We start from the raw sequence: 16800 nt of genomic DNA on the forward strand, positions 1-16800 counted from the left end.
TTTGGCGTTGTCTATGGGAATACGCTTCAAAAAGCCTCCCCCAACCTCTAGCTCTTTCCTAAAAAAAAAAAAGAAAACTTAGCATCCATGGCTTCCTCCGGCAGTGATAGACGTAATGCCGACCTGAATGCCATCGGGGAACACCCTCAGCCCCCCACTGTCTACATCGGGCAGTTCACCATCCCCCTCCTGGTGGACGGAGTCCCTAGCCTGAATGTGCCACGAACAGTGGCGCTTGTGAATGTTCCCCTTCCCCCCTCTGTTGAGACAACCTTCGCTGAACCAACCGTTGTCCCTCTGGCGACCAACCAGAACCAACTTGACGATTTGATGCAATACATGTGGGCCATGCAAGCCCAAATGCAGCAACTTCAGCAACACCAACTCTACCAGCAGTAGGTGCTACACCACGTCTCTCAGTACCGCTACCAACAGCAGTTCCCCCAACTGCCTCAGAGCCAGCCACAGCTCCCACCTCGAAACCCTGCTGTCAAGCAAGTCAAGCCCTCTCCTCAGGGCGGGCACCCTCACCGGGGAGAAACTTCCCAGGCTCAGAACCCCTTCAGGATCCAAGCCTCATCCCCCGGAAGGAGGGAGAGACCAACTACCCCCGCTTTGCAGCACGCCGATGGATCGGGGACCTCCCGGCCCATCAAGTCAGCTTCACCTCGGCGTTCTCAGTTCGGGCTCCCGCTCGCAGAAAATCAGTTCGACACCTTAGCCTTGAACTACCACTAGTAGTCCGAGCCCATTGAGCTCAGAAACACCGAAGCGAGCAACGCCAACACCATACCTTCCAAGCAGCCGCGGAGGCGCCGATGAGCTCGCCGAACTACCACCCGCGTTCTACTCGAGCTCAGAGGTAAAGAGGAAGCGAGCTCGGGCGAAGTAAAGGTTACTCCTATTCTTTCAGTCCCTTCCCCCTGTCATCAGAACTCCTCGCTATCCCCATGCCCAAGGATTTCAAACTTCCCCCGCTAGACAAATATGATGGTTCCTTTGACCTGAGTGATCATGTTGATGCTTTTCAGTCCTAGATGCACCTGGCGAGGGCCAGCGAGTCCTGCATGTGTGTGGCCTTCACTACCACTTTCAGAGGAGTGGCCCGCACCTGGTATAGGAACCTGGCCCCCGGGTCGATAAGGAGCTGGACCCAGTTCATGCAAGTCTTCACCGCGCACTTCGTCACCAGCAAGCGGTGTCCCCGAACTGAGGAGAGCCTCCTCGGTATAGTCCAGAAGGAAGGGGAGTCCATCCGGAGCTATATCAAACGATTCAATGACACATGCTTACAGATACCACGCCTAGACCCCGTAGTACAACTCGCAGCGGCCAAGAGGGGTGTGATGCACAAGGAATTCAAATGGCACATGGTGGTCAACCAGCCCACAACCATAGCTGAGTTCCTCAAGCTCACGGACAGGTTCATAAGAACGGAGGAGGAAATCAATCAAAGAGCTGAGGGCAGGCTCGAAAAAAGAAAGAGGGAAAGCGAACCTTCCAACCAAGAGGACAGGAGGAAGAAACACAGCTCAGGGGGCGAAGCCAAGTCAGCCATTCCGAGCTCCCGCAGCGGATCGGGCAGACTACACACCCTTGAAGGCGAAGCGGGCTGAGATCCTGACGGCGATCAAGGATGCCCTGTATATAAAGTGGCCACCCTGTCTGAGAGGGAACCCGAATGAAAGGAATAAAAATTTATATTGCAGCTTTCATAGAGACCACGATCATAGTACTGAGCACTGTAAGAATCTCCGCGACAAGATAGAGGAACTCTTTCGTCGCGGATAACCAAGGAATTTTGTACAGAATAATGGTAATAATAATAATAAAGCAGGTCGGCAGGGGGAGCACAGTAGGGATGCTCCTGAGTCCAGTAACAAGCCAGCAGAGCAGTCACAGAAGCAACCCCCGGAGGAGAGACCAGTTCGGGGAACGGTCCATGTAATCGTCGGAGGGTCGATTGTAGCGGGTTGCACCTCGGCCGCAGCTCAGGCATCAACCCGTGAGGCTGCCAGAGAAGAGCAGAATCCCCCAAAGCGGCCAAGGGAAGAAGACTCCCTACTCTTCACCGAGGACGACGCGCGGGGAGTTCACTACCCCCACGATGACGCGCTCGTCATAAAGGTTAAGATCAATGATTTTGAAGTCAGGCGTGCCCTCGTTGATTCAGGCAGTTCGGCAGACATCCTTTTTAAAGCGGCTTTTGACCAACTCCAGTTCCAAGAGAGTGACTTGAAGCCCGTGAACACCCCACTGGTCGGCTTCAGCGGAGAGGAAGTCAGGCCCCTGGGAAGGGTTACAGTACCTGTGGAAATCGACACGTGGCCTAGCAAAGTGAGGCTCAAACACGACTTCTTGGTGGTTGCGAATCCCTCCCCATACAATGCCATAGTAGGTCGGCCGCTCACCCATGCTTTAAGGGCTGTGGTGTCCACCTACTATTTGGCCATGAAGTTCCCCACGGACTTCGGCATCGGGGTAGTGCGGGGTGACCAGCTTGAGTCCCGCAAATGCTACGTCGCCGCCCTCAAGGGAAAATCCAAGGTGGCCAATGACCTCGAGCTAGAGCAGCCCGTGGAATAGAACGAGGAGTGAGCTGCGCCTATGGAGGAGATCGTTCTCATCCCTGTCTCAGTAACTTAGATGTTTTTGCTTGGTCCGCGGCAGAAATGCCCCAATACTGACCCTATAGTTAGGCCCAGTAGACGAAAGAAATGCAACCTAGCCCCAAAGCGGTGGAGGGCAGTCGACGAGGAGGTCGGGAAGCTCCTCGCAACTAACTTCATACGGGGAGTTCATTACCCGAGCTGGGTGGCCAATCCCGTTCTGGTGAAAAAGGCTAACGGCAAGTGGCGCATGTGCGTCGACTACACTGACCTGAACCGAGCTTGCTTGAAAGATTGCTTCCCCCTCCCCAGGATCGACCGCTTGGTGGACGCGACCTCGGGGCACGAGTTGCTAAGCTTCCTGGATGCCTACTCGAGCTACAATCAGATCAGAATGGACCCAGTCGATGAGGAAAAGACCGCCTTCATAACCGAGTTTGGCCTGTACTGCTACAAGGTTATGCCCTTCGGACTGAAAAATGCTGGGGCAACCTTTCAAAGGCTTGTGAATAAGCTGTTTAAACCCTTAATTATCACTAAGATAGAATGTTATGTAGACGATATGGCCGTCAAAACCCAATTTTCACATGAGTTAATATAAGATTTGCATTCTGTCTTTCAAATTCTATGCCAATTTAATATGAAACTAAACCCAAACAAGTGTATCTTCAGTGTCACCTCGGGTAAATTCCTAGGGTACGTCGTCAACCAGCGCGGTATTGAGGCCAACCCAGACAAAATAAAGGCCATCCTAGATATAAGACCACCCCGAAAAGTAAAAGAGATTCAGAGGTTGAACGATAGAATAGTCGCTCTGAGTCATTTTATGTCCAAATCGGCAGACTGCTGCCTGCCTTTCTTCAAGGCAATGAAAAGCAAAGGGTTCGAATGGACCCCAGGTTGCCAGTTTGCGTTTGACGAGCTCAAAAGATACCTCTCCAGTATCCCAGTTTTGACCCGACCCGAAGAGGGCGATTTCCTACAGCTGTATCTCTCAGCAAGTGACGAAGTGGTCACCTCGGTACTAATAAAGGTAGTAGATCGGGTCCAACGATCCATCTACTATGTTAGTAAAGTATTGCAGGGAGCGGAGACGAGATATCCGGAGATAGAAAAAGTAGCCTACGCATTGGTCATTGCAGCCCGCAAGCTCTGGCCGTACTTCCAAGCCCATACCATTATCATCCTCATCGAAAAACCTCTGAGGCAAGTGTTACTCTGGCCTGAGATTTCTGGTCGACTGACGAAGTGGGCCATCGAGCTCAGTGAGTATGACCTCCAGTACAAGCCGCGAACTGCTATCAAGGCCCAAGCCTTGGCGGATTTTGTTGTAGAGTGCACATTCAACTCTGAAGTCCCCAGCCCAGTTGAGTCTGAAGACCCCAATTCAGGCGAGCTCGGTGCTCCCAGGCTGGTTGAGTCCGAGCACCGCGAGGTCGCATCCAGTTCGGTATCTCTCCTAGTTAGGCCAAGCGCGAACTGGGATGAAGAGCCCTGGATCCTTCACGTAGATGGCTCATCGTATCAGCAGGGCAGCGGAGCCGGAATAGTTCTGCACGGTCTGAGTGGCACAAAACTGGAGTACGCACTACGTTTCGAGTTCGCAGCATCCAACAACGAGGCGGAGTACGAAGCGTTGATAGCCGGGATAGCCCTGGCCCTACAAGTAAGACCTAAACACATCGTCATCTGTAGCGACTCCCTGCTCGTGGTCAATCAGGTTACTGGCGAATACGAAGCCCGTGAACAGATTATGATCGCCTATTTAGCCAAAGTAAAGGAGGCCCTGCTTAACTTCCAGTCATACTTCATCAGGCAAATCCCGAAGTCGGAGAATGCCGAGGCCGATGCCCTGTCCTGGTTAGCCAGCACCAGTGATAACACCATGAGGACCGTGTACGTAGAAGATTTACCTCGGCCTAGCATTCTCGAGGGGGGGGGGGCAGAGGAGGTAGCTTCTGTCGTCCAAGCAAAGCCGAGCTGGATCGATCCACTCGCGAGCTTCCTGCTACATGAGACCCTCCCCGCAGACCGCAATGCCACCAAGAGGGTAGAGCGTCAGGCAACCAAATACGTTATAATAGACGAACGATTATACCGAAAATCCTACACGCTCCCTTACCTGTGCTGCTTGCGGCCTCTCGAAGCCGAGCTTGTACTCTACGACATTCATGAGAGCCTGTGCGGCGAACACCTGGGGGGTAGGGTCCTCGCTCAAAAAATACTACAACAAGGGTACGTAGAAGATTTATCTCGGCCTAGCATTCTCGAGGGGGGGGGGGGCAGAGGAGGTAGCTTCTGTCGTCCAAGCAAAGCCTAGCTGAATCGATCCACTCGCGAGCTTCCTACTACATGAGACCCTCCTCGCAGACCGCAATGCCGCCAAGAGGGTAGAGCGTCAGGCAGCCAAATACGTTATAATAGACAAACGATTATACCGAAGATCCTACACGCTCCCCTACCTGTGCTGCTTGCGGCCTCTCGAAGCCGAGCTTGTACTCTACGACATTCATGAGAGCCTGTGCAGCAAACACCTGGGGGGTAGGGTCATCGCTCAAAAAGCACTACAACAAGGGTAGTATTGGCCAACAATGAAAGCAGACGCCGTTGAGTTAGTCAGAAAATGCGATAAGTGCCAGAAGCATGCCAATATCCACCATTAGCCCGCCGTTGATCTCAAGTATCTCACCAGTCCATGGCCCTTTGCGCAATGGAGCATCGACCTACTTGGGCCACTCCCACCAGCAACAGGTGGGAGGAAGTTCCTACTGGTGCCCGTAGATTACTTCTCAAAGTGGGTAGAAGCTGAACCTCTCGTGACAATCACAGCTCGAAAAATTTAGAACTTCTTTTGGAAGAACAGTGTGCCGCTTCGGGTTACCTCGAGTACTGATTTCCGACAATGGCAAGCAGTTCGAGGATATCAAATTCCAGGAATGGTGCCAAGATATGGGGATCCGACAAAACTTCATGTCGGTTGCGCACCCGCAAGCAAACGGTCAAGCAGAAGTCACGAACAGAGCTATCCTCCGCGGACTGAAGGCCAGGCTAGACCGAGCTAAAGGATTATGGGCGGACGAGCTACCCAGCGTCCTATGGGCCTACTGAACTACAGAGAAGACCGCCACTGGAGAAACTCCCTTCAACCTCACCTACGACACGGAGGCAGTCATCCCAACCGAAATTGAAATCCCCTCATTACGACTGGAAGCATACGGTGACAAGACCAATGAAGACGAGCTACGTACCAACCTTGACCTACTCGATGAGGTGAGGGACCTCGCCTACATCAGGACCGCAGCGTACCAGCAAAGGGTAGCTCGGTACTACAATGCCAGGGTCAAGAAGCGAAACTTCCGCGTCAGTGACCTGGTTTTCCGCAAGGTCATGGTACCTGAGCCCGGCGTTGGCAAACTCGGACCGAACTAGGAAGGACCCTACCGAGTAAAGAGAGTGCTCGGAGGAGTGTACGAGCTCAAAACCGTGGAGGGTAAACAAATACCCCGAGCATGGAATATCGTCAACTTAAGGCGATATTACCTGCAAATTACCGAATTGAGTGGACTATGAGTCGCTCCCAAAGCCCAAGGGTCAAAATGCTGAGCTAACAAGGACCTTGACACCGTAAGACCTAGTCGCCTCTTCGGCATGGGCAAATCCTCGGAAGGTATTCTAGCCAAAGGGATAAAGCGCCGAGCTAATGATAACCTCGACACCTCACTGACGTAGACCAAGTGTTGGTGCCGAAAGAGCAGGCAGCACGGGTACGAAGCCCGAGGTGCATAACCCGCTCCGAGTCAGGCCTGTTAAAGAACCAATATCAACTTTGACCCAGGCGGAGAACAGATCGGGCGTATAGCTTACTATGTTAACTTGCCTCGAGAAACCCCTTTGCTTTGGGGACCTAGTTCTAACAGTTCAGCACTATAGTCACTTCGGCAAAAAGAAAGAATGGCAGTGCACAACACTTAGCCAAAAAGGGTATTTCATTACCAATGTTTCATTTACAATCGATTTAATGCAAAGACAGAAAAAACGAGCTCGCAGGCTCGACACATATCACTTCGGAGGCACACCTCCCTCGCCCAAGACATTAGAAGGAACTTCGGCGGCACTCGGGGTGTCTGCTTCATCTTCGGAGTCTGGATCGTCGCCAGCCGCGAGAGCCATCTCTGGAGTAGTGCGCGAGGTGGTTATGGCACAAGTGTCGAGTCCGGGGTACTTATGCCTTATCATCCACCTGCTCAACTTGAAATCCCTCCGATACGAGCCCACCATCAGGTCGTCAAAGCGCTCCGATGCGATATAGTCTTTGACATCCTTCAATTTAGTATCCTCGATGGCTTGGAAGAAGATCTCGGACTTTTCCTTGATATCGGCCTTAAGGTATTCCACCTCATGCTCCAAGACCCCTTTTGAGTTCGCGAGGTGCTTTACAACAAGCCTCAAGGCCCCGTTCTCACTCCGAAGCCTCTCCAACTCACGGTCCATTGCGACCTTCTTCGACGTCAAGGTCTCGATGGCATTCTTCTGAGCCGAAGTGCCACCCTCGAGACGATAGATCCGCTCCCGAGCTATCCTCTGCTCGGTTTGCGCTGCACGGGAATCCTATTCAGCAGCTTGAGGCCGCTTCAGGTTCCTCTCCGATTGAATAGTTAGGGCGTGGATGGAGGAGTTTACCTGCCAAGCAAGAACAAGTCAGTACGACAAGAAGAGAATAAAAAAGCACAGGAAAAACACAAAGGGAAACCACTTCGACTTACCACCATGGCATGAGACGCAGCGCGTGCGCCGATGTGACCTGGAAGAAGGTCAGCCCATTCCAAAACCTCCGCAGGATAGACGACCTTTTTGCTCTTACGGAGAGCACAGCTCGGTGTCAGCACACTACCGACCCTCTCCTGGCTCGCCGAGCTGGAGAATACCGTCTGAGTGTGGGAAGCTTCTGTAGTATCGACGTTCTGAGCCTCTGCAACATCGGGTTCCACCGCAACCTCCGGAGCAGGTCCGACCACCTCGAGCTCCTTGGGAGACTCCAGGTCGATGACTGGAGGATGGCTTGGGACTTCGGGCTCCACCGCCCGAGGAGACTCGATGCGAGCCCGCTTAGTGACCTGCTTTCTCCTCTTTCATCCCGTCGAGCAAGTTGTCGCCACGGGTCTTCTCCTGCTCCATGACACATGCGAAAATAGCTCGATATCAATAAAAAAAATCATCTGAGTAAGAAACCTACCCGAACTCAGACCGGCCTGGATAAGCTTAGCCTCCGTAAGGTAATCTTTGCACTCGAACCCAGGCTGGACCCAAGACTGGAAGATCTCCGCCATGTCCTTGTCTAACATGGCATCGGGGTCGTGAATAGTCGCCCTCCAGTGGGTGGGGAATGGCCACCTCGTAGCACTTCGGACCACAAAGTAGTCCCGCTTCCACGCTGGGACCTTATTTGGAAGCTCGTGTAGAAGTTTAAATCCTGGGCGAGGAGACAAGTAATAGGCCTGCCTGTGCTTGGGGAGGAAGCTCGCATGCTTCTTAATCGTGAGGAGGGCGGAGAAAATTTCTAAGTCTAGTGGGAGGACATATTCACAACACAGGGAGATGGTCCCAACGACGTTGCGGATGGAGTTTGGGTGGAGTTGACCAACGGTGACGCCGAAGTGATTCAAGACCTCGACGATAAGGGAATGAAGAGGAAGGCGCAGTCCGACGACGAGCTGCTCCCGGAAAATCACGATCTCATCTGGACCGTGCTCCCAAGGGAAGTCGTCCGTAGGTAAACTATAGGTGTACTTCTCGGGCAGGTTGAACTAACGAACCAGAGACCGAAGTCTCTCAGACGTCATTGTAGAAGGTCCGAACTTATCTGACATCCGAACTCGACGAGAAGTGGATGCCAGGCTACCAAAGGTAACCCGAACTAAAGTCCCTACCTTCGGCTCATCCAGAAGGCTGTCGAAAGAAGCAGCCCGAGCTGAGGTCCACACCTTAGGCTCTCCTAGAAGTCTATCTAAGCTACCCAAACTAGACATTGAAACGAAAGGAATTAAAAGAAAAGCTAAGGGGACTCACCAAGGAAAATCTACCGGACTAGGAAAAGTGACGCAAGCTGAAGACCTTGGACGCGAGCTCAAAGAACAAATGCTGAAGACTATGGCGAGGGAAAAGTGACCAGGACCCCGACTATTTATAGCCGCTGTACCCGCGCATCAACGACCAAGATCAAAGCCATCCAACGACTCTCAGGAAAACCGGCTGCACGACCCCCGAGGTGAAATCAGTTTAGCGCGAATTTTTGACATCCGAAATCTAATAATTGTTTGACGTCCGCGCGTGAGCTGTACGCAACCCGGGTTGACCCTTGGTCGAGCCGAGCTAACCCTGACCGAGCCAAAGGCATAAGCGGGTCAGACCGGAGGGTCACCGAGCTGGATGAAGTGCGCCACGAGGAAAATCCACTCGGGTCGGGACCCCGGGCACGGGGAGTGGGGGCAATTGATGGAGGGAGATTTGACCCGACCCTTGGCCGCGTGACAGGTGGAGGCAACCGGGTATGACCTGGCAGGAGCGTCAGCTCGGCACAATGACATAGCCATAGCCCAAGAAGAGGCCCGAGCTCCCCAAGGAGAGGCCCCGAGCTCCCCAAAGAGAACCCATGCTTCCCAGAAGGTAGAACCCGAGCTTTCCTTAGAAATCCTAAGCCCTACAAGGAACACCACGAAAGGCAAAGCCCAGACTGACCCACCTCGAGTCAATCCGGGCCACGCCCCTGTCCGAACTCAAGACTTCACCCCGTGCACCACTCCGACACCTCGGCTCCTGGTTACATGACTGAACGACCGTACCTGACACCAAAGAAGTCCGTATTCTGAGGCGACGCGCTTGACTGATTAGGGATCTGACACATGACAACCACACTCCAACGGCTAGCTGCTACCGCCATCTCAGTCATTGTAGAGACGGCTTCGACAGAGAGGATAGTGGCGGTTATGTCTGCCCCTGCAGAGGCGGTTACACCCGATCTGGCAGAGGTTTGGGAGTGAGTGCACCAGGGCGGTTATAAAAGGCCCTATTCCCCTAGAATAAAGGTAACTGATACTTTTGCGCCTTCTGGTCTAAGAGAATTTCTCATATTCCTTGATTTCTAAAGAGTGCTAACTTGAGCGTTAGAGCATACCCATCGGGTTCCTCCCCCGGGAATCTCTTGTTTCCTCCCTGTTTCAGGCATCTCCCGCTCCGTCAAGGGCAAGGTTACCGACAACTAGGACCGACCGGATCGTGCATCATCAACATCCAAACCTGAGTGAAAGGAAATCTTCTTTTTGAAAAGCACCAGAAATAGGGAAGCTCACGATGAATGTGGATGGGAGTTTTTTGTGTCCTGACAGTTCAAGTTTTGGTGCAGTTCTAAGGAATGATGTTAGTGCACTTATAACTGCAGTTTTTGGCAAATCAACAGCTTCGTCTCCCATTCTTGATGAAGCAATGGCGATCCTTCTGGTGCATGCTCTAAAGATAGGAAACTTAGACTTGGTCTCAGATGCAAACTTTCTATGCTTGGACATTAAGTTACTGAATGAAGACTTAGCAATTTCTTTTAATCATGTAAATAGATCTTGTAATGTTGTTGCTCACATGCGAGTCTGGATTGTTTGCCCAAGATTCACCTGGGTGGATACAAGATCTGGCCAACCGAAACTTAATTAGACCTTATCTGTGATATCTTTTTGTACTCTGTGGCTGTTTTCTTATTAATGAACGTTTTTGCCCAAAAAAAAAAAAAATTTGCTCATTTTAGTTGGATAAAAAATCAGTTCAGAGTATCATCCAAAATGTGTGTAAGCTCAAAAAGTTCTATTTTTAACTCTAAAAATCAGTTTGGTGTAAGACCTCTCTCATTTGGATCCATCAAATGATAGGCTTTGATATCAAATTTGGTTCATAGGAATAAGGGTCTGGAATTGATTTTTCTGATTCTAATTGTTTGGTTGAGTGAAAGTGGAACTTTATTATTATTTTTGCTGAAATGACATTTTCTGTTTAAAGGAATGGTTATTCCTTTCCTCTTTCTTAAAAATGAAATCCCATTCCAATTTATTCCAATTCTAATTTTGATTCCAATTTCTGTCTTGACCAACAAATTATAGGAATAAACCACTCCCACTGTGATTCTAATACTAATTCTAAATACCAACCAAACGGACCCTATCGATCACGTGTTAAATTTTGAGGGCCCAAGACTTTAACTAGAGGTTCTGGCGCCCGGACCCAGAGCCCAGTTCCCATCAATTCCCATTTAATAAGATGTACCAATACCACAGCTGTGAAGCAAGGTCATTGGATTTATTAAAGGCTAAAATCAATAATGTAGTAGATGGAAAAGTAAATTTTACTCCAACTCGGATTGGGGAACCGTTCTCCAAGAAACCCACAACCCAGCTGAAACATCCAAAAGCCATGATCCAAAGTCATCAAACAGAAGAGTTTAACACGGTCAGGACCAATCATCCGAGTGGAAACGAGCGAGTTTAGGGTTTCAAGTTCTAGTAGACTCAGTACAATAATGCATTTGATATTTTTATAAAGATTTTGAATGACTATCCACAAAACGACCAAAAACGGGTGGCTATGGAAACGCTAACTACCAGTCAAGTGACGATATGAATGAAACCTTGCTAGCAACCTGCCAAGTTCATTTTTCCTTGTTTGCTTCAACTAATTTCTCTCTCTCTCTGTACCGGCATCCATGGTGATGGAGGCATCATGGGAAACCAGTGTTGCAGATTCAATCAACACTATCTACCTTCTCTTCTCAGCTTACTTGGTGTTCGTGATGCAGCTTGGCTTCGCCATGCTCTGTGCGGGCTCAGTACGAGCTAAGAACACCATGAACATAATGCTCACCAATGTGGTCGACGCTGTGGTGGGGAGCATCTCCTACTACCTCTTCGGTTTCGCCTTTGCCTTCGGTGTAGGCCCCGATTCCAACCCTTTCATAGGTTCTCGCTATTTCGCACTCAAAGACATTCCCAACAACACCTACGACTACAGTTTCTTTCTCTATCAATGGGCTTTCGCTATTGCAGTCGCCGGAATCACCAGTGGATCCATTGCTGAGCGAACCCAGTTCGGAGCATACCTTGTTTACTCCTTCTTCCTAACCGGCTTTGTTTACCCAATTGTCGCCCACTGGGTTTGGTCTTCCAGTGGTTGGCTAAGTGCGAGCTCGACCGGCTGGTTGTTGTTTGGCTCCGGCGCCATTGATTTTGCTGGGAGCGGTGTAGTACACCTGGTCGGTGGAATTGCTGGGTTGTGGGGTGCGTTGATTGAAGGCCCTCGAGTGGGGAGGTTTGACGCCTTCGGCAAACCCGTGCCAATGCGTGGCCACAACGCCACTCTGGTGGTGCTTGGGACGTTCTTACTGTGGTTCGGCTGGTTCGGATTCAATCCAGGTTCGTTTGATAAGGTGCTGGTTCCATATCCTGACACGACTGATCAAGGCAACTGGACTGGTGTTGGCCGGACTGCTGTTACGACGACGCTAGCCGGCTCAATGGCCGGCGTAGTGACTTTATTCGGACGGAGGCTAATAGTGGGACATTGGGATGCTTTGGATGTGTGTAATGGGGTGCTTGGTGGGTTTGTAGCCATCACCTCGGGCTGCTCAGTGGTTGAGCCATGGGCTGCAATTGTGTGTGGGTTCGTCGCTGCTTGGGTCTTGATTGTGCTCAATATGGTCGCACTGAAACTGAATTTCGATGACCCATTAGAGGCGGCACAGCTGCACGGTGGATGTGGGGCATGGGGCCTTATATTCACAGGGCTGTTTGCTAAGCGAGAATTTGTGATTCAAGCTTATGACTCAGGGGAGAGTGGCATTACCCGTCCCTATGGGATTCTGTTGGGAGGGGGTTGGGGGCTGTTTGGGGCCCAAGTGATGGAAGTTTTGGTGATTGTTGCTTGGGTCAGTATTACCATGGGTCCTCTGTTTTATGCTCTTAAAAAGCTCAGGGTTCTAAGAATATCGGTGGATGAGGAAACTGCCGGACTCGACATCTCCAGCCATGGAGGCTATGCCTACGTCGCCAACCCAGAGAACTATCCTCGGTTTTATGCGGAATATGTGCAAACGGAATGACAACATTTGTCATTGTGCCTTTAGATTGTTCATATCTTCATTCATCAACATTGATATTGCTGGAATTTTCTCTTTTGAATTTGTTCTGTTGTTTTATCTTTATTACATGTAGTATGCAATAATGTTGAACAATTATTCCAACAGTAATTAAGGGAAATACCCTTTTGGTACTAGTACATTGAAATGCAATTGGGGCTGTAATTGTAGTAGTCGATTTTCTTTTGGAAAACAAAATCATAATACATATTGGGGGTGTAATTTAGAGCTCAATGTGCTTCACTGTATAAAATAAAAAAAAAAAAACTGTAATCGCTCCCGGTCAAAATGGATGGTCCATTGCAATTTAAAAAACTATAAAATAAAATGGCCTAAAACCATTGTCCAGGTTGAATAGGTTGACGGTTTGACCACTTGGATCAACAGTTCATTGACCAAATCAACATTTTTGGCAAATGAATTCAGTTCAGGGAAGAAATGGAACTCGTTGCTTAGATTATTTTTGGGCCAAACAGTCTGGTTGTCTAATAACAGTTCGAAAACCAATGGTTATTTCTGTTTCTGTATTTAGTTGCAATGCAAATAAATTTGCACTGATGCAAAACCATGACAGTGCAAATGATTGGAGTGTAAATTCTGACCTATTTTTTACATTATAAATGATTATAGTACGAAGTAAATTAAGACATAAAACAGAATAAAATAAAACCCAAAATAAAATTAAACAAAAATTTACATTTTTTACATTTACACTCTCGTGCATTTAACCAAACACATAAGGTTTAGGCTGATACAAATTAAGAGAGCGAAACACTTTACATGGACCCCCACATTTCGAGGTCATGTTCATTTTCTAAGACATGGATGATACAAAATTGTCCCGACTGCTGGGCTCCAATTTTGGTTTTCAAGTAATTAATAGTCCAGACGGATTACTAACCAACCCACAATACATCCACATTATCTCAATCCTGTGATTCTTGTCAATTTGGCTTTGTGGTCCCCCCAAAAGTGGCTTGCACTATGAATCCGAAATATCTAATAGGACTCTGAACTCCACATTTTTTGGTATGCCAGCAGGAAGAGGCTTTATGCATACAGATGGGCTCTTAGTGGTCAAATTTTAGATTATCCAGAGTTTCTTATCTTCCTTCTCCCGCTTCTGAATTTTAGGCTTAATTTGGAAGGAGTACAAATATAAATATGTACAGTGCAATACATATAAAATAATATAAAATACAAGATTTTGCACTCTATATATTTGCATTTGTACTCCTTCCAACTGAGCCTAATCCATATAAAATAATATAAAATACATAGTTTTGCACTACAAATTTATATTTGTACTCCTTCCAAACTGAGCCTAAGATCGGAAAAGAGTACAAATACAAATATGTATGGTACAGATATATGTTTTATATGTATCTGGTTGACCTAAGACAATTAGGCAACTAGTTCCATTTCACCCTAAAACCATTTTTGGATAAAAAACCGTTAATTTGATTAGGATCCAAATCTACTGACATGGGTGGTTGAATTGTTGACACGTCAACCTGGATAATGGTTTTGACCATTTTTTATTTTAATTATTTTTTAAATCAAAACGAGCTATCCATTTTAACTAGACGATCAAACTGTTTGACCCAGAAGCCGATGGTCAAAACAGTTCCATGTCCGATCCAGTTTTGATAACCTTGATATAAAATAGGGAAAATTCCCAATAGGTATCCTATACTTTAGGTTGAGTGCCAATTTAGTACCCGAGCTTTAAAACATGACAATCTAGTACTTGAGCTTTCATTTTGCGACGATTTAGTATTCGGTGTCAACTCACCGTTAGTTAGAAGAATCACGTGATATAATGCGTGGGTTAACTATTTTCAAAATACCAAAACTAACCTTTATAAAAAAAATATGGACCATTTTACCCTTTTCTCTTCCTATTTCCCTAATCCCCTTTTCTCTTCAATCTAAGTTGAACAAACTAGAGAGGAAAGGAGACTTCATTCAACTCCCCCTTTAGACTTAAATCTGGGTTGAACGAACGAGAGAGGAGAGGAGATTTCACTCAACTTCGACCTTCCTTTTCATTCCATGCACGCCCATTCCATCCCTTTCTCTTCAAACACGGTTGAAGAAACGACAGAGAAGAGGAACTACGAAGAAAGGTGGAAAGCTTCACCCCTTAACATATGTCTGCCCCAACTCCCCCAACATCTCTATAACCACACACAGTTTTGATAGAGTTTTCTATAACCGCGCACAGTTCTGATGGAGTTTTCATACGAGCTCTACTCCAGAACCACGCACAGTTCTGATGGAGTTCTCGTACGGGCTCCACTCCAGAACCATGCATAGTTCTGATGGAGTTTTCATATAGGCTCCACTCTAGAACCGTACATAGACTTCATCTATAGCCATCTTTTCAGAGGCATCAGAGTTGGTGGGACCAAGGTTTAGCTTCAGAACCGCACACAATTATGATCTGAAAATGTTTTGGTGGAATCTAAATCGAAAGGTGTTTCAGATTAGAATTGTGCGCAAAATGTTTCGTCGGAAAATGTGCGCAAAATAACTGAAATCTTGTTAAGTGAATGCTGTCGCTAGAACCAAATCGTAATTGAATTCGAACTCTAAGGGAAGCTCGAATTAGTTATTTGCTTACGAGCTTGACTCTTGAGTAGGAATTGGTTGGAAATAACAAAACTCAGTCCCGACCCAATTATTAACCGGAACCAGAATTAATGACATAACAACAAATGTTGTATCTTATCCTCTTTAAGTAAGAAAGGAGTGGTTTTAGGAATTGGGATCTCCTCACAGAGCGCTCCTCACATTCATATCTCATTGTGTTTTTGGAACATTTCCCAAAGTGCGGGAGATATTCCGAATGTGCAGCTCGAGAAGATCGCTTGGCATTTGTCTAAACTTGGAGTGAGTGTCCCAACTCCTTACGATTAGATTGCTTAACTAGTGTGTATGCTTGGGGGTTGGTTTTCATGTCCAACTTGGATGCAAAACTCTTCAAATTCAAAAGACACGTTCTTTCCGACTGATTGCTGTATCAAAGCTTTTGAGCATCGACTCAAGAATTTCTCATCTACTTTCTTTCCTTGTTATAGGAAAAATTAATGGGTTCTACTAGCAATGGTATAATCCCATAGCGGGATACAAGTTCTTTCCGACCAAGTCAGAACTCGCTTGTCATTACTTACGAAACAAGGTCATCGGAAAGAGACTTAGTTCAGATGTTGTGATGGAAGTGGATGTGTACGATGTTGAACCCTAGTTTCTTCCATGCACGGATGGTGGTGGCGAGGAGATCAAAGAACACTACTACTTCACGTACATGTCAAAGAAGTCGGAGAATGGATCATAGCCAAATCGAGTGGTCAAGAATCTACGAGAAGGAAGAGGGTTTTAGAAGGCAACCATGGCGGATGAGGAAATCTATGAGAATAGAATGTTGGTGGAGCGGATAAAGACACTTGTATTCTATTAGTTCAATGGTGAGAAAAAAAGTAGCAAAGATGCAACCAAGATGAGTTGGATCATGCATGAATACAACCTTGTCAATAATGCCCAACCGTCACAGTTCGAACATTGGGTGCTCTGTGGAATCACCCATCACAAAAATAATAATTAGGGTAAGTAATATGATCAGAAAAAGAAAGCCGCCAATATGGTCTTTGATCGTGATTAGTCTTTGGAAACACGTAGAAGCCAATCGGTCTAGGAGTTTCAAGAATATCCAACTGTGACAGTGGAGAATCAAGAAACTCCTATCTTTGTCGTAGAACCTCTAAATGTCTATGCACAAGGCCAACATAACCAGTTTGAAGAGTGGACTATGTGCAGTTGAAGGGCTATTTGGGAGAGGACGTCGATTAAAGCATCTCTTGTTGAGATGCTTCAAAATGGTGCATGCGGTGACTCAATCACCCAGGTTGCTGATCAGGATCATCATCGGTTGCAAATGAGGAAAAAGGGTCTGAGCATGCCTACGCCTGGACCTTCTTCTTCTTCTTTACTAATTTCAGGAATAGAACAGAACGATGATCT

The 16800-nt window shown here is 47.8% G+C and overlaps 1 protein-coding gene across 1 annotated transcript; it reads left to right on the top strand.

The window, feature by feature from the left end:
* The first annotated feature begins 11217 nt into the window (after positions 1-11217).
* On the top strand, positions 11218-12916 carry LOC104601251 (ammonium transporter 1 member 3-like). Its single transcript, XM_010264532.3, has one exon. The coding sequence runs from the start codon at positions 11350-11352 to the stop codon at positions 12739-12741; it is 1392 nt and encodes a 463-aa protein (XP_010262834.1). The 5' UTR covers positions 11218-11349; the 3' UTR covers positions 12742-12916.
* The last annotated feature ends 3884 nt before the right edge of the window (positions 12917-16800 follow it).

This window comes from Nelumbo nucifera, chromosome 2 (assembly GCF_055504915.1).
Source record: "Nelumbo nucifera cultivar China Antique chromosome 2, China Antique-T2T, whole genome shotgun sequence".
Lineage (NCBI taxonomy): Eukaryota > Viridiplantae > Streptophyta > Magnoliopsida > Proteales > Nelumbonaceae > Nelumbo > Nelumbo nucifera.

Bases quoted from the DNA above. Each gene is read 5' to 3' on its own strand.
- LOC104601251 (XM_010264532.3), top strand. From the start codon at position 11,350: ATGGTGATGGAGGCATCATGGGAAACCAGTGTTGCAGATTCAATCAAC.